We start from the raw sequence: 27,424 nt of genomic DNA, 5'->3' as shown, positions 1-27,424 counted from the left end.
TGGGCGGGGGTCCCGGGGGAGTACTGGCTACTGTGTGTGATCGAAGGTCTAGAGCGGCCTGCCTGGCTGTGCATTAGGGATGAAATGCATAACTGATGCTACTAAAATTTATACTGGCCAGCGGGGTGGCCAGTGGGGTGGCCAGGAGTCGGCCAAGGGTGGCCACGGCCACCCCTGGTGGCGCCATTGCAGGGCCGGCGCGTCCATATAGGCGAACTAGGCAATTGCCTAGAGCGGCACTTTTGTAAGGGCGGCAAAATGTGTGCCAATCGGGAATGAACAATTCACAAAATAGGCTATATGATTTGCTGAGCTGCCGCTGCGCCGCCCTGCGCCGCCCCGCGCCGCCCCGCCCCCTGCTCTCACGAGTCATGACTCATGACTGAGTGATGGGAAGTTCGGATAATTTTACTGACTCTCTTGTTCGATCTCGTTCATAAAAATGAACGAATCTTTATTTGAGTCATTTCGTTAATTTAAGTGGCTTTAAATGTTACACAGCCAAAATCCCCGATCACATCCACCTACGCATAGTATACCGGTATGTATATATTTGCTTCCTCTTGGCCTAAAGTGTTCCTGCAACGGGAGTGTTCTCTGGCTAGAGCGCAGAACAGCGGAGTTTGTATGGACAGAAGTGCATGCCTGAGCTTGTGTTTTGGGTTAAGCTGCGTTGCTTTGACATTGTGGAAAATATAACAATAGAAACAAAATATAGGCAATTAGCATTTTTACCCATTATTATCAATCTAAATTAATCTCGATTTTAATTTAACTTAATTTCGCTTTTCTTTATGTAAATTTCGTTTTTCTTTATGTAAATTTCGTTTTACTTTATTTAAATTTCGTTTTTTCTTTATTTAAATTTTAAATTTTGTTTTTTCTTTATTTAAATGTTTTTTTTTCTTTATTTAAATTTCGTTTTTTCTTTATTTAAATTTTACATTTAGTTTTTTTCTTTATTGAAATTTTGTTTTTCTTTATTGAAATTTTGTTTTTCTTAATTTAAATCTACCCTTTACTGTGTCAGTAATTTGTTAGTCAGAAAAATATAGACTACCTTAAAGTATTGCTTAATTTAACAGACATGTGTGTGTGCGTTTTATATTGCTAGTGCAGCGTGGATAGGGGCGTCACCACTTTTGAATAAGAAACAATATCAAGACTATAAAACTCCTCAAAAAACGCGCACACTCTCAAACCTGACTGCACATCACATTTTTGACTTTATTGATTCTGCTTTTATTCCGGAGTCCCTTTTATTTTATTGCTCCGGAGTCGCATATCAGTCACAATGCGCCACGAGGAAGAAAAAAGCATATATAGCCTAAGTCGCACTGGACTAAGTCGCTTTTTTTTTTTTAAATGTATTTCTCTAAAGCGGCACTAAAAGAATGTTTTAAAACTTTCACAGAGACCTCAAACTGAAAGCACAAAGCCTGTCTTTAAATTTAATTTCGTTTTGTATTAATTGTATCTTAATTTTAATCGATGTTTCATCAACCAATTGTCTGGATTCAATAAATAAGAAGAATATATAAGCTATTAGAAAATAGATAATCAGGACACGGAGGCGCTGGCGAACCTGGAGCTCGTCTCATAAATGAACCGTACTCACCGTGGGCCTATATATTGCCTCACAGACCTGAGACATATAGATAGCTTGAAATGTCTACTTTTAAGCAGAACAATTCAAAACGAAAGAAAACAGACTGCGCTGCTTATGTAATTCGTATGAAATGTGCATTTCTCTCTGGCGCTGCGAAGATCGCGAGTCGTCAACTTCATCTGTCTAGCCGACAATGACATAAAAAATAACTGTTTTATTAGTAAACAATTAAAATGTCTCCTGCTATATTTTACATATTTGCCTGTTCCTTACAAAACACTGACAGTGGGGTTTTTGACGGGTTTTATTTTTTATTTTTTTTGAGCAGCTGCGGACAAATTCTTTCGACACACACACACACACACACACACACACACACACACACACACACACACACACAATATTACGTAACACTCTGCGCTTATGTTTTAAAAAGATAATTTAACATATAAATGAAAATAAAAAAATAGCCCACTTAAAGTGTTTATTACAAATAAATGACTAAATGCTAAAAATTAATACATTTTAATGAACAAACATATGCGTTGCATTTACAATTCTGTGAAAACAGGGGGTGCTGCAGCACCCCCAGCACCCCCACTTCCCGCGGCCCTGTTCGGACCAGCCCTAGGGGCGGCACAAATGTTTTTCGCCTAGAGCGGCAGAAGTGCACGCGCCGGCCCTGGCCAGAGGTCAGGCTAATAATTGAAAACAATATAGAACTTTAATGGTACAACTTGTAAAATAAACAATACTATCTGCCAATAATAACACATCTTATAAGGAGAAAGAACAACACATGCCAGAGTGACTCACACATGTGGTTAGTGTTCAGATCCGGTGGAGGAGGAAACACACACGCAACTCTATATATATTAATATCACAGTTTAACACTGTTGTGTCAGTTCACGATCTGATTGTCACACAAGTGTTCACATATATCAAGCACTGTTATTTGAAGATGGTTCATCTGTTTATTTTGTGCTACATGTGGCATATTGCTGGTAAGTAATTTTTCTTTTAAGACATTAAACCTTGCTTTAGTTTTAATACAAAGCAAATTTCTACTTTTTTTAATCAGCAAAAGGATTTGTATTCTCCTAAATCAAATATGCACAAATTTTAAGCTCAAATAAATTTGATTCTGCTCGTTTTGCATTTGCTCTAGTTTTCTTTTGTGCAACGACATTTTAGAATAAAGGTTTAGAGTAAAAGCGTTAAAAAAAATACACACATGGCGGATGAGGCCTAGATAAAGGTGTTTGAGTGACAAATAATCAACATTTAAACTGATAAAAAATATTTATGTAATGTAATCCGTGTTATATTTCATCTGCAACAACGTGAACTTGTATAAAGATCCTTTTGGCCATTAACTTATAAATGCATCATTATGCATTAATATTAGGAGTCTCCGCATGAAAGACCAGCGACTGCAGATCAACGTGATACTGCATTTCTGTCTGATACGGTAGGAAATTAAATTAAATTAAATTAAAAGTGGAGAATGTTAACAGTGACAAGATGATTGACAGGTCAGTTTACTGTGACAGGATGCGACAGAGAGCAAGCGTTAACGCTATTTCATGATGACGTGATAGTTTGTCCCAAAGCTTGTCTACTCTTCTGCTACACACTCTAAACAAGTAACTACTTTTTCTTCACAAAAGCAGCCATTTTTTTGAAAGACATGATTTCTGGCCATTATTCTGGTAAAAAAAATTAATAAAATATTCACACTGAAGCACCGGTGCTATATAAGGTACAGGAAACTGCTTGAAATTTATATTTTTTACCAGGATAATTCTAGGTTAGCAATGCTTTTTCTTAGGATGTCATTTGCCACCTGCGACTCTTGGCTACACAACGCATTCTTTACACACAAACACAATCCACTGTCCAGTCATTATAGATGATCTTATGTTTTGTTGAACTTGTAGTGAAAATGTCCCTCCTCCACACAACTCTCCTTCCTCTGTGGTGAATGTGAGGTGACAGGCCAAACACACTTTTATATACAGACAGTGTTTTAGAACATCAGGTCAGTATCAGAACTCTGACCAACTGTGTAACGCAGGGTGAACTCAAGAAACAGAGCTGGAGAGAGGGAGAACTGAGAGGGAGAACTCAATGGAGAGCTGGATCCAAATGCAGAATAGTTTAATAACAAAATAAACCATAACAGAGACCAGGGAACCGAGAAAAGAATAAGAAACACCAAACACATCCACATACAAGACCTGACAAAGAACACTGAAACACAGGGGTTTAAATACACAGGGCAAACAAGCTTAACAAGTTAACAAGACATGGGGAAGACTAATCAACAGGAAAACTACACAACTACAAACACTGCCACAGGACACAGGAATGAACACAGAAACAATGAGAACATAGAAAACTGCAACTTTAAAGTCATAAGACGTAATTTCCACTGAAACAGGAAGCTAAGGCGGGACATATTGAATGGCTCTTCCTCCTTTTCAAATAGCCAGTAGCGTTTAGTTTACCTCACAGACTTCAAGTCGTACTTGACAGCACCATGGAAGTGAGGTGTGAATAAATTCTAGCCATTTAATTACAGTTGGAAAACAGAATAAAACTAGAGCGTTTGAGCAACCGAACACACATCTCCAGCCGGTAGCGATGTCCACTTTGTGAACTAATCGTTCTTTTGAACCGATTGTTTTTAGTGAACCAATCACACAGTTCACCAAATCGAACTGAATCCTTCAAATGCCTGACTAAGGCCTGGCCTAAAGGGATGTGGTGATGGAAACAATTTGGGATGGGAGGTTTTTTTTTTTTTTTTTTTTTGCTTAACTCCTTGAGTTAAGCACTGACCACATTTCTTTATATTTGAGTCCAAGTTCAAACACTATGAAACGCTCCATTAACGTACGTTTTTTAAAGTATTTTTTTTCTCCCATCCCACATTTTTTCCACCACTAGCCTACGTCCCTTAAGTGGCTCAGTACCTGACAGTCCCTCTAACTTAAAATAAACCAATATCCCAGAGTGTATGTGTTAGATAAAAATATTTGAATTTTTTAGAAAATATCAGAATGAAGTCAATGATCAAGGAAGAGCAGAGTAGAACACCAGATCTGGGGACCACACACACACACACACACACACACACACACACACACACACACACACACACACACACACACACACACACACACACACACACACACACACACACACACACACACACACACACACACACACACACACACAGACAGAGAGATGTGTAGTTCACTCAAAGTCAAAACTCAAAGCTTTATTGTGCTTGTGCCATAGATTATATAGCAAGTACAGGGCATAGGCTGAAATCAACAAATAGAATAATAAGTCCATATAGAAAAGAAAGAAGACTGTTCTTCTTTAGAAAGAAGAAAGAATCCACAACTCCATTCAATTATACCATATAACGTTGCTCCTTATGGATAATAACTAACACAAGTCTTACGAGAGTGTGACTAAACAGGGTGTACAAGAAATGATTTAATGATTTAAGACAGGGTAACTCAATACAGGAATCATGACCGACTGATGTTGCAATAAACACAATTCATATCAGATTATTATTTCTTTCATGTTTTCCAACTGCCTGTTCCTGCATCAGCAGAGACTCTTTACACTGTTGTGTTTCTGCCTCTGTTCTTTAATTCACATCTAAAGATTACATACTACAGCTTTTTTTTTTTTATAAAAAAAAGAAACCTTAATTAGTAAAAAAAAATATATATATATATATATATATATATGTCACATGTGCATATATAATGTATGTTTTACATTAAATGTAAAAAATAATTCTGTTTGTTCTCCAGGTGTGTTTGGTGATTCAGTGTCAGTGATGGAGGGAGATTCTGTTACTCTAAACTCTGATCTTACTGAAATACATGAAGATGAAGACATATGGTGGAAATATGGAGCTGAAAACTCTCTGATAGCTGAAATCAGCAGAACTGCTGGAATCTCCTCCACATATTATGTTCCTGATGGGAGATTCAGAGACAGACTGAAGCTGGACGATCAAACTGGATCTCTGACCATCACAAACACCAGAACTGAACATACTGGAGATTATCAACTAGAGATAAGGGGAGCGAAACTGACATCAAAAACATTCAGTGTTTCTGTCTATGGTGAGTAGAGATCATTTGTCTCGTCCTTCAGATATTATTTTATTTTTACATACTGAAATTTTATAACACTCACTGTGATCACACTAAACACACTGAATGGAACATAGATTGTGGATTAGGTTTATCTATATGTTTATTCTCTCATGTTTTCCAGCTCGTCTGCCTGTTCCTGTCATCAGCAGTAACTCTTCACACTGTTCTTCATCATCATCATCATGTTCATTGGTGTGTTCATCAGTGTTGAATGTGAGTGATGCGACTCTCTCCTGGTACGCAGGAATCAGTGTATTGTCCAGCATCAGTGTGTGTGATCTCAGCATCAGTCTCTCTCTACCTCTGGAGGTGGAATATCAGGATAAAAACACCTACAGCTGTGTGCTGAACAATCCCATCAGCAACCAGACCACACATCTGGACATCAACACACTCTGTCACACATGTGCAGGTACCACAGCACTGATGATATTATTCACTGAATTCATTTGTTGGTTTTACCGAGATTTATATATTTACCTTGTTGAATAACACAATTCTGTTTTATAATTGCTCGTTTGTTTTTATTTCTCCAGAAGGCCACGCCCCCTGTTGTGATTCTGTTGAAGCTGTGCTGCGATTGGTCGTTACTGCGCTGATGGGCGTGGCTTCTGCGGCTGCTGCTGTTCTTCTGGTCAATGACATCAGAGCTGCAAGAGGATAACAGGAGAAAACAGAACAGATGTCATAAATATTGTGACATATATTCAAGCTTTAATCCGTAAAATTAAATAGGCCTATGTGTGGTCTAATTTTTTAGTGATGTGAAACAAAGCTTTGCTTACCAATGCTCTCTGAATTGGATCGTAAAGTTAATTTGGGTTCATGACCTTAATCTGGTCTATTGAGCCATCTGGTGGCCAAAACGATGACTATTCGGGAATATTTCATTTTATTCTTTATAAAAGAATAAATGTTTTTTTTTTTTTATGTTTTTTTTTTCTTCAGTTTGTTTCATAAGCAGCATCCACAGCAAGAAAAAATATTTGTAAAAATATTTGTCATGCCAATAAATTACTGTAGACTTGAACTGAATATTACCTACTGAACTGCTTTACATCTAAAAATCATATATAGTGTTGGAAATAAGTATTTAAAGACCCAAGGACCAGATATGATGAATGAAGACCATCAATCATAAGTCATCTGTAAGACTTTCAAGGAGTTCCCAGGCCGCCCTCCGTACATTTGTTTTCCGCAGTAATTATACCCTTCACCAAGGTCTAAGCTACATATTACTTCAGGTTGAATGATTCTGATTGGCTAAAACATAGATAAACATGATTCCACACATGGACTGATAGGCAGTAGCACAACTGAGTTAGGTACGAGTGGCCGTCTGAGGTCACAAGATTGTGTGTAGGCGCCAACATGTCAAAGAAAACAAGTCAGTAACAAAGAATACTAGCACACATACACAGATGCACAGCTTCTTCAAGGTCAGAGTTAGTTGATCTCTGTTCTAATCGGAAATTTCCCAAAACATTCAGACAACATGTTTTTTCTCTCAGTGAGAGGTTCAGACAATATTCCATTATTATTCTCTAGTATTTGAATATTGAAAAGTTTAATTTAATGCTTTAATTAAGAAGTGGTCACATATACGACAGGTGAAGTAATATCAGTGACCTCATCTGTGGTCAGCTAGAAGTTCCATTCTAGACATTCCAGTAAACAGGCATATAATTCTATAACTACATAAATCTCATAAGCTTAAATAAGTCATTTGAACATTATATTTAGAAGGAAAAATATAGATTAATACCTTGATTATAATCACTCAGTAGACATACATTGAAGCGGCAGTGGATTCCAGAACCCACTCTCTTCAATAGGCCACAATTTAAGTTAAGGGGGTGTAATAAAAATAAACTATGACTTGTATGAATAATGACAGGTGATTAGAAATCCATTTTCAGTATATTAATTTTATTTAAAACCACACTGACAATGTAAATTCACACATCATAACAAAAGTCATTAGAAGGCAATACAGTGCAACAGTGACATTCATTTTTCAGCAAAATTATTTTTCCTTATTTTCTCCATAAGGATTTAACAAAAACAAAACAAAAAAAAGCCATCAACAAAACTACAAAATATGATTACAGCATTACAAACTTTGGTCTGAAGCACAAAAAAGGTTTGTGAAAAAAAACGTAAAAAAAAAACACAAAAAACCTTAAAACTGCGTACTTCATGCTTTTATGATGGAATGAACGACAATCCCATGATGCAACATTTGTCATGATACTATAATTGATTTTTCTTCAGGATTATGGGTAATGTAATTCTTAATGTGGAATTTGTCAATTAAATGGATTTGGTTACTGATGTTGAATACTGACTGAAGGCTTCAACAGATCCATATACCTTCAGATATCACAGTGAGTCTGTCTTAAAGGTTTATACAGAATGATTAAAAATCCCTTTCTCTATGAAGAAAATGAGGAAGACTGTAACTTCCAGAACCTGTGCTGCCATACTAGTTTCAAAGTTGTTCATAACCCTCTATGGTGCGGTGTTGCCTCCACGCAACAGTCTATTTTAGTTTATTTTTAATAAAATGAGAGACACAATTATTGGTCAAACCTGTCTCAGGGGAGAACTCCAATACTAATCAATGAAAGTGCAAAAAAGTGGTCACATGACCCACAGGGGTCCATTTTGTGGCTGTTTCAGCACATCTCCATATTTTCTCCAATGAAAAGTGTATTTTTCACTAATTTGTGTCCAGATCATCACCCACAAAAAATATGAGTCACCTTCACCTTCAGACGCTTCTCGTCCGGTGTGTGACCCCATTTGAGGGTGAGAGCGAAGATAAGGATGTAGATGGATATGACAACTTGATATGATAATTTGATGACAATGTTGCCTGAGAGCAACAGCTGGATATGAATTGTTACTTTTTATTACATTTGAAATTTATAATACATTAAAAACTGGATAAATGTTCTTGTTCAAGTGTCTGGTTGAAGAAATTGATGTTTTTAATAAATAAATTGCTTTTTTCTACAATGTCAAATGTTTCAATTTGTCTGTTGTGGTACAATGTTGCCTCGAGGCAACAAACTTTTAAAATTAAATATATTCAATTAATAAAAATGTTTATTGATATTGTTATAGTGTCCAATTTTAAGCAGGAAAAACACCACAAATATTTTTTTCCTCATTGATATTATATTGCCATACCATAGAGGGTTAATAAACATTACAGATATTCTAACTCTTTTCTTTGTGGACAGAGACTGGAAGATGATGTCACTGCATTCATTCATCTGCATCAATTATTCAGTCTTTGTATCTGTTAAATGGCCTATTTATAGATATTCCTTCTGATAATCACAAAGAATATGTTGTATATATGTAGCAAGAAGGCCAAATCCTACATATTTGAGTGATTTAAACTTTTCTACAACCATTTACCTTCACCTAATTTGTTTCAAATTCTTTTACAAGCACTTAATACACAACCACAGCTGCTGAGGTTCATCATTCTTTGCTGCCACTTCAAATACATGTTCAATAAGCCTATTTTACAAGAGTTGAAATATCCTACCAGTAACTTTCCTCACACAGATAATAAAATAAAATTAACACACCCAGCTGGAAAATATGACTATAAGCATCAAAGTAACATTATACATGTTTCCAGTAACAAGTACAGGTAAGTGCTTTATCATTAATATAATTATTATCATTAAAAGAAGCCTGGCAAAGCCTTTTCATCATGTTAAATGGGCATAATGTTAAGGAATATGCTGTTAAAGACTATAGATATAGGTAGATGGTTCACTCCTATTACTTGAATAATTATTTTCATTAAAAGAAGCCTGGCAAAGCATTTTCATCATTTTTTTATGTAAATAATGTTGCGGAAGTTGCTGTCAAAGACTATAGATATATGCTGTTAAATGCGTTGTAAATAAATGTGTTGCTGCAGAGTGAACAGACTTTCCTTGAAAGGGACTTTGCTGCGGCAATCCTCTCAAGTCATGTGATCCCTGTCATTCTCCATCTGTAAGAAAACAACAAATCACAGAAAGTTAATAAGAGAAATGAACCGCATTTACAGCTACAGAATGTTTAAATGTTTAGTTCTTATCGAGATGATTTGATCAGTTTAGGTGAAATCAAACAGATCTGAATATGATGTAATTTACTACAAAGACAAACTACACTAGTACATTATCTCACCTCATTGATGGGACTTTCTACAGAAGCTCACGGTTGTTCTTCCGCCCTGACTGCTTTGAAAGTCATGCCTTCTTTGAAAAACAATCACACACATTGTTTAAACACTAATTTAGCACAATAAATATATTTTCTTCTCACTACAGTATTTGTAAGTGATACTTACCCTTTCTGAAACGATTGTTAATCACAAAAGCAGCAACAGCAGCTACCAGCAGAACACCAACAACTCCACCAACTATTCCTGCTACAGCAGCTGGAGGCAGACCTGAACCTGGATCAGATGAAGATGGACCTGAACCTGGATCAGATGAAGATGGACCTGAACCTGGATCAGATGAAGACAGACCATCATTACTGTGAGTGAATCTGTCAGATTGATCTATAACAAACACAATGAGATTTCAGTCGCTCTGAGAGAGTAGGCTACATCTAATTCTGATTCAGTTAAAAGTAGATCACTGTTTCACACAGTGACAGGGGCAGCTCTAGGCATGGGCAGGGGTGACTGAACCCACCCAATCAGAATTTAGGCACAGATCGGGTTAATCTGTTTTTTAAAATTTGATAAAGGGCTGTAGAAGTGTTAATTTTGTTCCAACATTTTTTTCCACAGACGAAAACGGATGGTAACTAAATAAAAAACAGTTTCGATTGAAAAAACTATGATACAAATCTATTGACATTTTCATCAACGAATACGATTTGGGAAGAGATCCAGTCAGAACGGATGTCCTGTGTTTGTGGTAGACGTGCACACTTGAACTGTAACTTGCTGATCTACCCGGAGGGACATGAGTTGGCATGCGCTTGATGTATGTCTCATAAAATGTCTAAAAATGTAAACATCTGGGAGAAAGAGAAGAGCAGACATATGGATGGATCTGAATAAGAGTGACGACACGAAATAACGCTCTACTGAGTAAGGTTTTCTGTGCACACACCCGACCTGAAGTGTGCAGTCATGCACATAGAAAGACATACAGCGCATGAGTACTGAATTGAGCTCTCTTTCGTGTCTGAATGGACAAATACACACAACATTATGTCAAATATCCGTTTTGGAGAGTAGTCACGTAAACACAGTTGGTTATGTCTTTACAGAACGTTAACAGTTGTGAGAATATCGGATGTGCATAAGTGAAATTGGATCCGCTTGTCATAGGACATGATCCGATGTCTTAAAGTGACGGTGCGTAATAGACTGAATGTCGTCTGTGCCCTTAATATTAATCAAACAACAAAAGAAAAAGAGAAAAGCATTCACTGCTCTTTAATAGCTTTATTAAGGATTAATTATATTACTGAATTACATTGAAAAACAATGGAAAAGTCGCACAATGGAATGGAAAAACATGTTCTGTGTGAACGGCCTCTTCTGCGTAATTAGGGCCCAAGCCCTGAAAGGGCGAAGGCCCTATTGTTTCCGTAAGGATTTTTTTTTTTTTTTTCTTCATTATTTTTTTTTTTGCCTTTTTGCCACTTTTGGGGCCCTTAACATGCTCAAAAACTCTTGAAATTTTGCACACACGTCAGAACCTGCGGCCATCAGGGCCGGGCTGAAGCTGGTACTGGGGCGTGGCAGGGGGGCTCGACAGCGCCCCCTGGAATGGGGTCCGAAAACTTGGTCCATAAATCAAACACGCTTGCATGTAATAATATGAAACTCAGTACACATATAGATCTCATCGGGCCGAACAACTTTCGTGCTCTAAGTTTTACAAAAGCCCAACAGGAAGTCGGTTATTATACGTTGTTTGGAAAACGCATACAATGGAATGTGAAATACTCCTCCTAGGGATTTCATCCGATCGCCACCAAACTCGGTGAGAATAAAGTCAAGACATTGAGGATGAATTCTTGCGAACGGATTTTTGATATCTCGAACGGTTTGGCCGTGGCGAGGAAACGAATTTATGGCGAATAATGGGACACAGGAAGTGTGTTATAACTTCTGCATACATTAACTGATCTTGATGAAACTTCAGCAGTGTGTTCGTTGTAAGAGGCCGATCACATGGATGTGACTATTGTGAGTCAAAGTTATAGCGCCACCAACTGGCAGCAGGAAGTGTGTCACTTTCAAAATGCTTTGAAGTCACCCTCTTAATTTTACCCGATTTGCTTCAAACTTTATGTGTATAATGTAAACACAGGGCAGATGTAGACCTGTGAAAGGATTATTGATATCTTAGATACTGTTGCCGTGGCAACGCATCAAGTTTTAATATTCTTTTCGGATGCGTTTGAGACTCTTAACATGCTTGAAATTGGATGAAACTCGACAGACACATAACACTTATTAGCCAGTAGACATGTGAAAAGTTTCAGAAACGGGCGTGGCAGGGGGGCTCAACAGCGCCCTCTTGAACAGGGTCTGAAAACTTGGTCCATATATCAAACACGCTTGCATGAAATAATATGAAACTCGGTACACATATAGATTTCGTCGGGCCGAACAACTTTTCCTCTGACAAGTTTCACGCCAGCCCAACAGGAAGTCAGCTATTATGGGTTGTTTGGAAAACGCTTGCTGTGGAATGTGATGTACTCCTCCTAGAGAATTCATTCAATCACCTCCAAACTCAGTCAGCATGAAGTAAAGACATTGAGGATGCTAAATTGCGGACGGATTTTTGATATCTTGAACGGTTTGGCCGTGGTGAGGAAACGAATTTATGGCGAGAAAAGAGAGACACGAAGTGTTATAACTTCTGCATACATCAACTGATCTTGATGAAACTTCAGCAGTGTGTTCGTGGTAAGAGGCCGATCAGATGGATGTGACTATTGTGAGTCAAAGTTATAGCGCCACCAACTGGCAGCAGGAAGTGTGTCACTTTCAACATGCTTTTGACAAAAGTGGGGGGGTTAGTTTTAAATACAGTAAAAAAAAAATGTTTTTATATTGTTCTCATCAAGCCGGACAACTTTCTAATTTACATTCATTAGCTCAGAGCAAAAGGAAGTCAGATATTTTGGTCTGAATGTGGATTTTTTTGCAAAATCAGCCTATGAATTTTTAGCCACTCCTCTTAAACTATTTATTTTATTCCCACCAAACTTTTTCAACATGATGAAAATACATTAAATATGCTAAATTTTGAACGGATAATAAATATCTCAAACGGTTTTGCTATGGCGAGGGATTAAAGTAATGTCCAAAAAGGAAAAACTAAAAGCCTCAAATTTTCTAAAAATGTAATTATATACCATTTATTTCTATATAAAAGTATACAAACATCACAACTAAACATTTTATTCTTTTTTTTCAATTTAAGAATGAATTTTAAGTTTAAAAACTGCCAGAATGGTTGTTTAGTCTAAACAATACATAAATAAAGTCAAACATAGTGCTATACTGCCCTCTTGTGTTCAAAATCAGGTAGGCCTATTATATCTATATATAAATATACTAGGTATGTGACGGTGAGAATATTTTACCACCGGTTAACTGACGTGTGACACCGCTGGGGGCTTTTTAATCGCTAACTTAAAAACTAAAGTAAAATATGTTCGTCCGCACTGACATTTATATTGGTTGAGCGAGCGTTTCAAATGAATTCCTATGGAAGTAGGAATTAACTGAAAAACGTTCACTCTGTTCTGCTCGTTCCTCGCCGTGGACGTGCACCGTTATGAATGCCCGTGCAGCCATGAGCATTTTAGTTTCATTTTAAAATTAGCGCCTTTCGGGGGGTGGATTGCTTGAAATTATTTTACAAAAGCACAATTTTGTGTTTTATTGCAACTGTACACAAATATAAGTTAACACTTTGTAGTTTGAATGTCGTCCTGTATAATGATGGAGTATGTTTTTATGTGTCTACTGTTCAATCGCGCCCACGCCACACACACACACACACGGTTTACTATCTTTGTGGGTACTCTCCATGGACTTAATGGTTTTTATACTGTACAAACTGTATATTCTATCTCCTCACACTAACTCTACCCCTAAACCTACCTATCCCATAAAACTTTCTGCATTTTTACATTTCCAAAAAAACTCATTCTGTATGATTTATAATCTTGTTTACCCATGGGGACCTCTATTTAGGTCCCCACTGTGACACGAGTCCCCATGAGTCTGTGTGCATTCAGGTTAAAGTCCCCACCGGGATAGAAAAACATGAACACACACACACACACACACACACACACACACACACACACACACACACACACACACACACACACACACACTCCAGCATTACAATCTTGACATCGCAGCCTGTTCATTATAGCCTTAATAAAATATAATAATAAATAGTCAACCTAACATATAAAAATTACACTGCTCTAAATAGTCAGTAGTACAATTCGTACATTCACAGTAAGCACCGCTCGCTCCACTGTGATGTTTCCAAGCAAATTTTTGCGCATGTGAAGAGGATGATTTTTTCCATCAATATTGGAACACGAGTGAAGAACAAAGCCTATAATAAAGAATAGTTTAGCATCCAAATACATCGCAAATGTTGAAACATTTTGATTCTGATGAGAGGGTTACGTGAGCCTAACACTGCTTACTTTCATTTTTACTTTTACATTAAATTTAAAGGATTTGTTGTGGAATATTTTGAGTGTATCATAAAATCTGAATAAAAAAATAATAATAATAATAAAAAAAAAAAAAAATGAATGAATGAATGAATAAATAAATAAATATATATATATATATATATATGTGTATGTATATATATATATATATATATATATATATATATATATATATATATATATATATATAGCTGCGAGCAGCGATAAAGGGCCAAAGCCGGCGGCACCGCCACCCTAAAGGCACCGGGGTTGCGGTGCCACCGGCTTGGGCCCGTAATCGCTGCTCGCAGCTATATTTAAAGTTGTGTTCATTTTCTACAAGAGTGGGCTTCCATCGTATTTAATTGTCACTGGAGTAGAAAAGTGAAAATTATAGCATTTTCACCAGTACCAAGTCATCAAGATACTAAAATAAAGAAATGTAACAATACCATTTATCTTTATATTCCAATGTAAGGGTAGCCTGGCAAGCCAGATCTACATCAAGATGTTAGGTCTGGCAACTCACCATAGACACACTCACTCCGATGGGCGGGATAAACGGCTGTCTTTCAAATTCCCTCTGCACGCAATAGGACAGCGCTTCAACCAACCAGAGCGTTTTCCCAACAGCGAAGCTAATGTTAGTTGATAGATTCAACTTTTGAATCTGGCCGGCTTAACTCCAAGTCCTCCAGAGTCGCGGCCAAAGCCGATTCGAAAGGCTGTTCTCCAGCAGCAGCAGCCATTCTTTGTTTAGCAGGGAACCGTCGCAACTCTGTCGTCATATGTTAAGCCCGCCCCGCCTACTCTATACACGATGTGATTGGCCTGACCTAATTTAGGTTTTTACAGCTTCGAAAGTCAACGGAGAGTTGCTAGACTACCCTGGCAGCAAAATACATTTTTGCTGCCGCTAGGGTGCGTCTAGATTTCTGCACTGCCAAATTCCTGAATGACTAAATTATACTCACCAACGACAATAACTTCAAATCTCTTTGCGTTGTTGTTGATGCTGCGGCGATTACGACGACTGCTGCTGATGCTGATGGTGATGTGCTTAGAAAGTCGATATTCTCCAGAGTCTGTGATTGTGATGTTTGTGATGGTCAGAGATCCAGTCTGATTCAGCTCCAGTCTGTCTCTGAATCTCTCTTTACACTGAACATCTGTACTCTGATCTCCAGTGATTTCAGCGATGGGAGTGTTATTATGATACCAAATCATCACATCATTTAGGTTTTTAATTTCACCAGGATCAAAAGTAACAGATTCTCCCTCCATCACTGTCTTTCTCTTCACTTCATCTCGTTCAGCAGCAGAAACACCTGAAACACAAACCAACAGATGCTGGAGGATTTTCACAAAAGATGCTGGGTTGGGGGGGCTGCACAAGAAAATCTGTGAAAATAATTGTGCATATTTCACAGGTCTGTAAAGGATGTCACATGTCCATTTAGGATTTTTTTTGTGTGTCATATATCATCTGGGACTGTCCTAGAAAAATGTTTTTTAAGAAATGACAGACTTCCTCAACACAGATTCCAAGCAGGTGCGTTTCCTCTGATGAGGCAAGGCAGGCAGAGCCTCCTCAAAAAATGCATGAGAAAATAATACATATAAACAAATAAAAAACGCAGACAAATATTACAAAATGTGACATTAAAAAGTGTATAAATCACTTGTTTTTCTAAAGTAACACTGTCCAACAGTGACACCAGCAGGTAAAGTTACAGCATATTAATTGCATAGTTAATGTAAAAATACAAAATAGAATAGGCTAGTATGGTTTTGCCTTTTTTTGATGTAATGCTTTTTTAATCAGGAAAATGTGACAACATTAAGTGTAACTGGAACATAAATTTACATTTGATTGATATATTTAAAAAAAACTTTAAAAAAAACTCTGAGGACTTGTGATTCACTTTTTGGAGGTCTACTGGCTAATTCAAATAACAATATTTATAGCATTCAGTATGACATAACATAAATGACAAATGTTTTTGAAACAAACCCTGTTGAATTTCACTACTTGTAAATATGCATTGCAGCTTGCCTTTTAATGCATTGTATATTCAGGGCTTGCATTTTTATGGGCTGAAATCTTAAATATTTAAGCTGTGAATATTTTGGTCATACTTTGGTCATTCGATATTCGCAAATTCAGGGTCCATCTCTAAAGTTACATACGACATTAGTATACATGTTTCTAACTGTCAGGTATGATGTACACATTTTAGATTCTTGATATTTAATATAAACTGTCAAGTCATATGTAAATATATTTTTTTCACAACCGCATGAGCTGATATTTATTTTAATATCAACAATCTAAAAGGTGTGCATCATTTTTATGAATGAATGAATCTCTCACCCGTTGCTCTGGTCTTCATAAACAGCCGTTTGCACCACCAGCTGAGGTCGACTAACAGCAGGTGAGGATTATTAATCGGTAATCTACTGAAATTCTTGCAGTTCCCGGATGTCAAATATTGAATTTTCTGTTGAATTTGAACCACTGAATTTGTGGAAGCGAATTTGTAAAGTGAAATAAATGGACAGACAATTGCCTGTCGAATATTATATATAGGTTGTATTTTTTAAACAGAATTAATATTTTGAAAGTGAAATTTGAAAGGTGAATATGTATTATTTAATGTTTAGATTCAAGATGAATGGCGTGCTCAATTCCTTTTAAGTTTGATTTGGGTGCTCTTCGGTCCAAGGTAGAACATCTAAGAGGCAGTGTAGAGAAAAAAATTCTCTGATAACCGAGGCACTCCTTAATTAAAATGTCTTTATTACAAAAATGACATGTCCTAACTGGACAAGTTGTTGTCCAGTTAGGACATGTCATTTTTGTAATGAAGACATTTTAATTAAGGAGTGCCTCGGTTATCAATGTATTATTTAATTTTTAATTCATTTATTAATGAAAATCCATGTGAAATGATTTGAATTGAAATATTCACAGCTTAAATATACAACCATGTCGAATTTCAGCCCATAAAAATGCAAGCACAGTGAATGCAATCCATATTTTTTCAAGTCCAATTCAACAAGCTTTTTTGTTTCAAAAACATTTGTCATAAATTTTCTTCCATAATTCAGCTGCTCATGTCTTGACTTTATACATCATGTCGCCACCCTGTGCTTTGTCAACTGGCTCCCAGTTTAGTTACGTATTGATCTAAAAATTCGTATTTTAACTTATAAAAGTAACTGGTCTTGTTCCAGTTTACATTAGTAATTTGGATACACCATCTGCACCTTCTTGTTCTCTCCACTCTGCTGGTTCCCTTTATCTTTATCAGCCTCTTTGTTAACTCTCTTCTGTGTTAAAACTATTAGCTTGCCAATGGAAAGACAATTTAGATTTAATTTATACTGTTGTAAAGCAGCTACAGTTACTCTAATTGTAACTGCTTCCAAAAACAAAATAATTATGTGATATTATGTGATTAAAAACACATAAAACCTGCATTTAAACATTCATTAAATGACTCACCATGGACAGAAACACTGAAGATATGTTTAATGTGGTTGATCAGTAGTTTATATTCTCCAGAGTCTGTGTTTCTGGTGTTTGTGATGTTCAGAGATCCAGTCTGATGATCCAGCTTCAGTCTGTCTCTGAATCTCTCAGTATCATTATTACACTGAACATCTGTACAGATCTTACTCTGATCTCCATTGATTTGAGCGATGAAAATGTTATTATGATACCATTTAATCTTGTCTTGTTCTGTTTTTACAACACCAATGTGTAGAGTGACTGAATCTCCCTCCGTCACTGACACTCCGTCTGCTTCAACACCAGATTCACCTAAAAAAAAAAAAAAAAAAAAAAAGTTAATCTTTTCACTTCAGATCATAAAGTTTGAGGGGTACAAAATGCCTGGATTCAAAATATAATACATGATACATGCAAAGATACAGGATAAGATTTGCACATTCACTCATCAGACAAACATAAAATGAGTCTCATGATCTTATAAAACTTAATCAACACACTGTAAAAAATTTCTAGCCTCTCCAAGTCAAAATTTTCTAGTGACTGATAACATCAAAATTGTTAAATTGGCCCAAGTGCAATTCTTGTTGCAATAGTCTGTTAACATTGGCTCAATGAGAAATAATGAGAAATAATATGTCAGACTAATTGAAAATTTTTTATGTAACCAGTCACTAGAAAATTTTAACTTGGGGATGTAATTTTATTTTTTTACAGTGCATCATACAACACACATCCTGATTCATCTTTTACCCTCTTTTTCTATACATATTATTTCTCTATACATAGTATATTTGTGCATACGTATACATATGCGTTCTCTCCGCACTGTCCAGTGCGTACCGCAGCTTTTCCACCCAGATTTTGGGGGTAATGAACACAATTTCGCCCAAATGGTCTCCATCCTATGCATTTTGTAATACAGCAACATTTTATAATTGACCGTATTTGCCAGAAAATAAGTCGCATGTAGACCTGAGTGTAAGTCACACCAGGTCATGTTGAGAGAGAAAGACCCGTGCGCATTTTATTATAAGCCTATTCAGCAATAGTGTAAAAAAACAGTAAATAAAATACAACATTACATTATAAACACTATTAACATGTATTAAACTAATATTAAGAAATATAGAATTACGATAATATCAGAATAATATATTAATAATGCCCAAAACTAATTCAAATAACTGAGGGTTATTTACATGTGTATTTTACTTCCCCTTACTGTATGACAAATCCTTAAATGAATGGTATTCAGAAAACAAGAATGAAAAATAAGTAGCCATGTAGGATATAATAAAAATTTACATAGTAGCCTATATATTGTTCCCTTTATTATAAACAACATTTAGCCTATTTTAAACGCCAGGCCTAAACTAATTAATGTAAATATTAATGTATTAATGTAAAAAAGGCTTCGTACTTCAGTCGAGTCCCAATATACATGTAGGCTAAATCAGCATCTTCAAGGGAAATGAGTTTGGAATAACAGCAAGTGCTGACCTGCACAGCCTTTATATTGTATAACAGACTAATTCAATTAAGCAGAATAACTTTTTATATGTTTGGTTGACTGTTTTTGTTTAGTTTTTTTTGATAATGAACAGGCTGCAATGTCAAGTTAGCAATGCCAGAAGTGAACTGATAATATGTTGCGTGAGCGTGCGATGCGCCGGCGCCATCACTTGGATAAGCAGAGGAAATAATTTAATACTCTGTCATTAGTCATACAGATAATATGACATCATTCCAAACAGTAAAATGTATACTTTTATTTGTGTACATTCAAAATGACTAATACAAAATGTCATGCCTTTGAAAAATAAAGAAAGCAACAGGATGCGCTTGGTCTCCTTGAACATCTTACTGGCGCACACCAAAAATGCAGCGAATAGCCTTCTTGGCGTGCCTACTTTTGAAAGTCAACATTTAGATTATTCATTTAAATGCATTATATAAGTCACTTTTGAATAAATCACAGCGTGTTACATGAAAAAAAAAAAAACCTTGACTTTACAGTCCGGAAAATAAGGTAGCCTAGGTTATAGCACATTATTTCACAGACCCGCACTTGAGAACTGCTGGTCTACACAGAAGAAAGCCCTGTCTAGGCTCTTCCCCGGTACAGGTTGTTCGCCATTCGTTTGTCGAACGTGGTTGTTTGATGAGAAAAATGTGAAATGTATTTGCAATAAATGAGATAAGAATCTGCACATCAGCTGCAGCAGCAGAGGACTCTTATTCTGCTGTGCTGATCTGAGGAAGAACTGATGAAGGACAGTTTGATCAGAAAAAATTAAAAAACAAAAAAGGAACTGTTTTCTCGTTTTTATACTTTCAAAATTAAATCTTAAAAATTAATGAAACAGATTTTTTTTTTTGATATAGGCTCAGGCTTCATGCATTGTCTTGACTTTATAGAGCCCCTAAATGGAAATGGTGAATGTTAAAAAAATAAAAAAATAAAAATGAGATGGAGGAAAAATTATTTGTAAATTTTTTAGTATGGGGTGTCTGCGGACCAAAAGTGGCCATTTCTACATTTGTGGGTTTTTTCAAACTGGTGGGTGTTTATAAATCAGTCAATGAAAATGATGCCCTTCACCCGACCCCACCCTAAACCTTACCCTCACTGTGACGTGGGCAAACAGGTAACATGGTCGAAAACAACCGTCTGTTTATAGCCTCGCCCCCTGATCTGGTAACCCCTGTTACTGTCCTGCAGAGACCTACACTTGCATTTTTTTTGCATTCTCTCACAAATGTTTTGCTTTCCCCCAGTACCTTTGTGAAATAAAAGCGTCTCGCTCTTCAGCATTAATGGCGACGACTAGTTAAAAGTGAAAGCAAGCAAGAATTGGGTAGGCTACTTCCTGTATGTAGCGCCATGACGAAGTTTTGTTACGTGTTGCAAATAAACATAAACGTCGTTACCCTGTTCAGTTTGTAAAACATTGTGTAAATATGATTATAGCACAGTGTATTTTATTGCTTATTTACATTTATTAATTCAGTTTATTTGACAGAAAGGGTGAGATTGAGAGTCCAGTGAGAGGAGACAGAGCACAGGTTACAATCTCTTTTTATAAATGTTTTTAACCCTCTGATGGTCTTTATTTATGTCTACACTCTGGGTTTTGGGGTCTCTAGAGACCCCAGAAAATAACATTTAATTTTGTAACAAGATAATAGTTTTTTTTTTTTACAAATGTAATTTTATTCTGTTTGTTAATGTTTTTACTCAACATTTGTGCAGTTTTTGGAGAATTTATGATATTTTTTAAATTTCTATAAATAAATTAATAAATAAATATTTAAATAGCCTTTTTACAAAAAAACAGCATTTGATGTAAAATTCACTTTATAAAAGACCCAGATTTCTAACTTTCATTCATGGGGATAACATGGATGATTTTAAATGGTTTAATGTAACATTTTTGCCCATTTTTTGGAAAATGCAGTTTTAAAATAAAAAATAATAATTTTAACCACTAGATGGCTATAGAGCTCCAGTATATGCTATTTGCTATTAGACTACCTGAAAGATATCTTTTCACAAGTTGGATTCAGTTGGATTCATATCTAAATATTATAAAATCACAATTATAACAAAAATAAAATATTTTTGTCAAAGTTTAGCATTTTTTTGTACCAAAAAACCCCCCAGTTTTTCAATAATGTTACATTATGATTAGAATCAAACCTGAACAAAATGTTATAAAGAGAAATGTTGGAGTCTTAAGATTTTATCATTTATTTCAATCATTTATTTTTAATCTAATTCTAGATTCTAGACACACTCAATTGTGTGTGTGTGTGTGTGTATGTGTGTGTGTGTGTGTGTGTCTGTCTGAGAGATAAAGAGAGAGAGAGTGTGTGAGTACACATTGTCGATGTGCCAGTGTCACCACACCACTTTATATTTGAAGTGGTTTAGCATTTTGGATGATTTTATTTGACAAATTATAGCCTTACAAATGTTCCTGTGTGTGTATGTGTGTGTGTGTGTATGTGTGTGTGTGTATGTGTGTGTGTGTGTGTGTGTGTGTGTTTACATTTTCAATGTGTCAGTGTCACCAATTTATTTTTGTGGTGGTACTGCATTTTGGATGATTTTATTTGACAAATTATAGCCTTACAAATGTTCCTGTGTGTGTGTGTGTGTGTGTGCGTGCGTGTGTGTGTGTGTGTGAGAGAGAGTGTGCGAGTACACATTGTCGGTGTCAGTGTCACCACTTTATATTTGTGTTGGTTCTGCATTTTGGATGATTTTATTTGACAAATTATAGCCTTACAAATGTGTGTGTGTGTGTGTGTGTGTGTGTGTGTGTGTGTGTGTGTGTGTGTGTGTGTGTGTGTGTGTGTCTGTGTGTCTGTGTGTGTGTGTGTGTGAGTACACATTGTCGATGTCAGTGTGACCACTTTATATTTGTGTTGGTTCTGCATTTTGGATGATTTTATTTGACAAATTATAGCCTTACAAATGTGTGTGTGTGTGTGTGTGTGTGTGTGTGTGTGTGTGTGTGTGTGTGTGTGTGTGTGTGTGTGTGTGTGTGTGTGTGTGTGTGTGTGTGTGTGTGTGTGTGTGTGTGTGTGTGCGTGTGTACATTTTCAATGTGTCAGTGTCACCAATTTATTTTTGTGGTGGTATTGCATTTTGGATGATTTTATTTTACAAATGATAAGAGAACAGTTTTTATAGTCTCAAAAATGTATTCCTCTATATGTGTGTGTGTGTGTGTGTATACACACGCGTTGTGAGCAATATAATTTAGCATTGTGGATGTTTTTTGCATTGGTGGAAGTGTGCCACTTTATTTGTGCCATTTCTGTCGATGTGTTCTGCGTTGTTTCTGATTTTGATGATGAATTTTGTCTATTTTGATTGCGGGGTCTCCAGAGACCCCGAAGACCACGAGTGTCACAATTTTTGTCACGCTAACATAAAAACAGATATCATTCCACTTTATTTTTTTTTTTGTAGATCTAGAAAGTGTTGAGAGCCGTAGAAGGTTTCATACCATTTGGACAAAGGGAACATTTTTTTTTAATTTGAGCAAAAGTCATTTGGGGTCCCAAAAGACCCCATAAACCATCAGAGGGTTAATCTAGTCCTTGGTTGTAAGTTGTGACAGCAGAAGCTAGCTGCAATTATCATCTTTCTTCATTGGTAGCTATTTTGTAAATATATATGTGTTCTGATGAAATGATAATAATACATGTAAAAAAAAAATCATATAGTAGCCTATGTGTGTTTACCAGTGATTGATTCTTTTTAGAGACTCTTATAAGGGATGAAATCAGTTTCTAAATGATTAACACATGAATGCACAATTATCCATGAACTTGATAAATGTTGTAGATAATGTTTTACTCTCAACTAAATGCCTTTTTAACTGGGGTCTGCAAAATTCATTATTAAATAAATGTGCAGCAATTTGCACAAATAGAGACATCTTTGTGAATACAAATGTTTTCTTTCGTAATAGTGTGTCATAATTTGCGCATGCAACAAAGAAGATGTGCATTTGTGGATCAGGTGAACAAATGTCCCCCAGTACCTTTTGCATTCGTTTGCACACAGCAAAATATTTTTGCGAGCGAGCTAACACAAAGTTTTTCAGGGGAACGCAAGACATCTGTGACACAAAAGCATTGACTTATGGAAGCTTATGGATAGCAATATTCAAACTATTTTAGGGGGGCGGGGCCAACTTCACGCAGTGATTGACAGGGCGGGACGGGCACGTGATCGGCTCGGAATGCATTTTCAAATTGCACATTGAATTTTGTTACATTCATTGCGGGACATTTAATGAAAATGCAATTGCAAGTGTCTTAACTGTGAGTGTAAATGCAATTAAGAAAAATAACATTTGAATGATCATTTTGCCACAGTTTTTGCTTGAACATGTTAAACATATCTAATAATTTCTGTAATACATTTTCATTTTAATTTTGCAACTTAGAAAGCGTTAAATATTTATTCAATTTACATATTAAAACTACTGTATGAAATGGCAAATGCAAATTATATAATTGAATTATCATTCTCATTTTGCACCAAACGTTGCACAAATGTAATGGAAAATGTAAATTTAAATACAGAAATGCATTGCCATTTTGCATAGGCCTATTACATTTAAAATTGAATATTGCAACCCATAAGCTTCCATATTGACTTCCGCAATCTCGTTTTTTTTTTTTTCACCACCATGTCCTTTTAGAGGCTCCGTATGACTTGGTGCCCTGAATACTGACATGTTGTTATTTATTTTTTATTCTTTTTAAACAGTATAGATTATTAATTTGTGGTAATGCAGCTGTTTCACATATTCGTAAACATGAATGTGTATGATAAAAAAAAATAAAAAAAACCTATGCATGCATAGAGACAGAGCGCAATGCGTCATAATCTGAAGACCACGCCCAACGGGAGGGGTGGCATTCAAACGGTCTCCATTGACTTTACATTGCGAGAGGCTGCCTCCTTGTCATTTCTGACTTATAACAAAAGACAGAAAAATGCCTAAAAACTGCTGTGTGACAAGGTGTACAGCAAACAAGCTACAAAACCCAGAAATACATTTTTATAAGCTTCCGAACCGTAAAAGCCAGCCTTTAAGGAGACAAAAGTGGATACAGGCAATAAGACGTAAAGCATCAACAGGAAGAATGGGTCAATTGTGGGATCCTGACATTCGCAGTAAACATTTTGTCACTGGTAAGTCAAATATCCAAATGTCAGTTTTATATATTATATTTATGTAAGCTAAGCTGTAGCATTTTTTTCAATATCATGTCGCGTTCCAGTGGGCGTAGTTCGAGAACTAGTTGCGCTCTGTCTCAATTGATCCACTTTTATGTCCTGAAACAACCGTTTTTTGGGGTCGACATCTTATACAAATTTATTTCTGGGTTATTTAGCTTGTCCGCTGTACACCTTGTCACATATAGCTGCTTTAGACATAGGTTTGTTTTTTTGTTATAAGTCATAAATGAAAAGGAGGCAGCGTCTCGCAATGCAAAGTCAATGCCCCCCCGGTGTGGGCGTGGCCTAAATACGCTCTGTCTCTATTTTCATTGGCGCTTTTGCTTTGGTGTTGCTGTTGCCACCCCTCATAGTCATCATGCTACGCCTTTGCCATCATTTAGATTCCTCTAGCAGTAGTGGTGGAAAATATTGATTCTTTCCAGAGACTCGTTCATTTTCAGTTCGTTCACCAAAATGATTCGTTCAGATTCGTTCACTGATTCGTTCAGTGATAATTTCTTCATATTACATATACTGCAGCAGGTGGCGAAAAAGAGTGTATTTTATGCTATGTTTTAACGAACGTATTTACTTGTTACAAAAAAAGTGATTTGGCTTTGTTAAAATGTGTCCCTTATTTACTAAATTAATAACATAAGTCTAAATAAGTGGTTCAGATGAACAAACCAAGGTTTTCTTGCACAATTAACATTTTAATTGTTTAGTCAGACATACACATTCATAAATCTGGGATTATATTAAACGTTGATGTTCTGTATGTTGAATATGTATAAACAATTATATGTGCACACCTATAACTGCGCTTTGAATGAGATTTAATCACATGCTAAATGACCGATCTACCCAGTACTCTCATTCACGAACGAAAGTACCAGTTAGTTCAATTCGTTCACGAACGAGATATCTCTCTCTCTCTCGTTCAGACTCAAAACAGAGCGATCTCAGTCAGTGATTCGTTCAGTAGATCCAACCAAATACATGCCCCTTCACAGCCCGAACTGAAATGCTATTTGCTGTTACGCAAATGGGACCTAACCAATACTGTCATATTTTTTTGGTATGTTTTAGTTTTTAGAGAAGTGCATATGACATGAATAAAACGTAATGAATTCATTTTTGATAATACAAAATGAACACAAGTAGTCAAGTAAATTGTTCAAAGTGCAAAATACCACTAAACTAAGACTAAAACACACAAACAAAATATAAGAAAAGCAGGTAAAGTGTACATTTAAATCAAGTAAACAGTCAAGTGCACCCCCCTTAGCTCAAATCAAAGTAAAAAATGACGATGTTAATTTGTCTTTGTTATATTTAACCATTAGCTTGAGTTATTAACCTGTTTTCATTACAATGGTAAAGTGTAAATTTGTTTCTTTGATGCAAACATGCTAACTACACAAACCTAGCTCTATCGGTTCGCCATCATTATCGTTCAAACAACTGGTTATTTTTGTTCATGAACGACAGACATGTAAGTTACCAGTTCGTTCAACTCGTTCACAAACGATAAGATCTCTCTCTCGTTCAGACCTATGGTTCAGACTCAAAAGCAACTCGGTCACAGTCAGTGAAGGGCGTATTCGTTCACTACATCCAACAAATCACATGCTCCGTCACATCTCATACTCGAAGGCTATTGGCTCGAGGTTCATTCTTTGACAGGTTGAAAACACCGGTTCACTGAGCTGCGCATGCGCTGCTAATAGCGCCGCGCTGCTGTGGAGGGAGGGATTTCAGTGAACGAGAAATATGTCAATGGATTACGTGAACGAGAACGATTCGTTCACCAAAAGGATTCGTTCAAAAAGAACGATTCGTTTACGAACGTAACATCTAGCAGTTTATACAATGATGGCATAAAAAAAAAATTCGAGATATTATGCAATGTTTCAGTTTTTATACCAATTAAGTCACTTGAACTAAGTATTTTCAGAAAACCCTTTTACATTTTTTTCATAAATATTGGCCTATGTTTTATCATTCACGCCCTGACTTAGCCTATAATAGGCCTACTCTGTTGTTTGCGTCTCCGCACCCTCAGAAACGTGTCGAACTAACTGACGTTATAGTACGTGTTCACATTAAATTATCACAAACACGATTCATTTTCGATTTAAAACATCAATAACCTACTTCATAAACAATTTATTTAGAGTGTAAAGTGATTAGAGCTGGTACAAAATGAAACTGCGTCACGTGCGTCGTTCGTTTTTATGTCGACCTAAAGAAAGATTGTAACTAATACGTTATCATGCAGGAGCACAACACATAATTCGAGCGAAATAAAGGCAATAAAATGGATTTCTGCCGAGTATAAACTATTAGAGCTGACACGCAATGAAACTGCGTCACGTTCTTTGTTCGTTCTTATCGACCGGAAGAGAGACTAACAAATAATGTCTTACCTTGGTAGAGCAAAAATGAACCAACTGAGAGCAGAATTACGAGAAGCTTCATGTTCACCACTTTTCAACAGAAAAAAAATAATAATGCAGATTCTGTGAAATAAAAGCGTCTCGCTCTTCAGCATTAATGGCGACGACTAGTTAAAAGTGAAAGCAAGCAAGAATTGGGTAGGCTACTTCCTGTATGT

At 36.3% G+C, this 27,424-nt stretch overlaps 3 protein-coding genes across 4 annotated transcripts in view; 1 reads left to right on the top strand and 2 right to left on the bottom strand.

The window, feature by feature from the left end:
• The window catches only part of LOC307169929 (uncharacterized protein), a 251,796-nt gene that overhangs the window by 93,463 nt on the left and 130,909 nt on the right, over positions 1-27,424 (bottom strand). The gene's annotated exons all lie outside the window — the stretch shown is intronic.
• Positions 2,449-6,833, top strand: LOC307169965 (CD48 antigen-like). The gene is made up of 4 exons (XM_079890859.1): positions 2,449-2,614; positions 5,450-5,767; positions 5,922-6,212; positions 6,337-6,833. The coding sequence occupies exons 1-4, from the start codon at positions 2,572-2,574 to the stop codon at positions 6,462-6,464; spliced, it is 780 nt and encodes a 259-aa protein (XP_079746985.1). The 5' UTR covers positions 2,449-2,571; the 3' UTR covers positions 6,465-6,833.
• LOC307169945 (uncharacterized protein) lies at positions 7,709-27,422 on the bottom strand. Of its 2 annotated transcripts, none has more exons than XM_079890828.1 (6): positions 27,237-27,422; positions 18,048-18,365; positions 15,514-15,867; positions 10,164-10,325; positions 10,001-10,071; positions 7,709-9,821 (listed from the first exon to the last, which is right to left on the bottom strand). In XM_079890828.1, exons 1-5 carry the CDS (start codon positions 27,286-27,288, stop codon positions 10,028-10,030), a joined length of 930 nt encoding a protein of 309 aa, XP_079746954.1. In that variant the 5' UTR covers positions 27,289-27,422; the 3' UTR covers positions 7,709-9,821; positions 10,001-10,027. The 2 variants fall into 2 exon arrangements, with proteins under 2 accessions (XP_079746954.1, XP_079746955.1); XM_079890829.1 differs by having other exon boundaries at positions 10,001-10,068; positions 27,237-27,376.

The sequence above is a fragment of the Squalius cephalus genome (genome assembly GCF_949319135.1).
Source record: "Squalius cephalus genome assembly, chromosome: 13".
Classification (NCBI taxonomy): Eukaryota; Metazoa; Chordata; class Actinopteri; order Cypriniformes; family Leuciscidae; genus Squalius; species Squalius cephalus.
This window is presented reverse-complemented; position numbering and strand designations above follow the sequence as displayed.

Excerpts from the sequence above, each read along its gene's own strand:
- LOC307169965 (XM_079890859.1), top strand. The coding sequence starts at position 2,572 with ATGGTTCATCTGTTTATTTTGTGCTACATGTGGCATATTGCTG. Across the intron at positions 2,615-5,449 it reads CTACATGTGGCATATTGCTG|GTGTGTTTGGTGATTCAGTG; the intron begins GTAAGTAATTTT and ends TTTGTTCTCCAG. Across the intron at positions 6,213-6,336 it reads ACTCTGTCACACATGTGCAG|AAGGCCACGCCCCCTGTTGT; the intron begins GTACCACAGCAC and ends TTATTTCTCCAG.
- LOC307169945 (XM_079890828.1), bottom strand. The coding sequence starts at position 27,288 with ATGAAGCTTCTCGTAATTCTGCTCTCAGTTGGTTCATTTTTGCTCTAC. Across the intron at positions 10,326-15,513 it reads ATTTGAAGTTATTGTCGTTG|GTTCAGGTCCATCTTCATCT; the intron begins GTGAGTATAATT and ends CATCTGATCCAG. Across the intron at positions 10,072-10,163 it reads TAACAATCGTTTCAGAAAGG|AAGGCATGACTTTCAAAGCA; the intron begins GTAAGTATCACT and ends TGTTTTTCAAAG.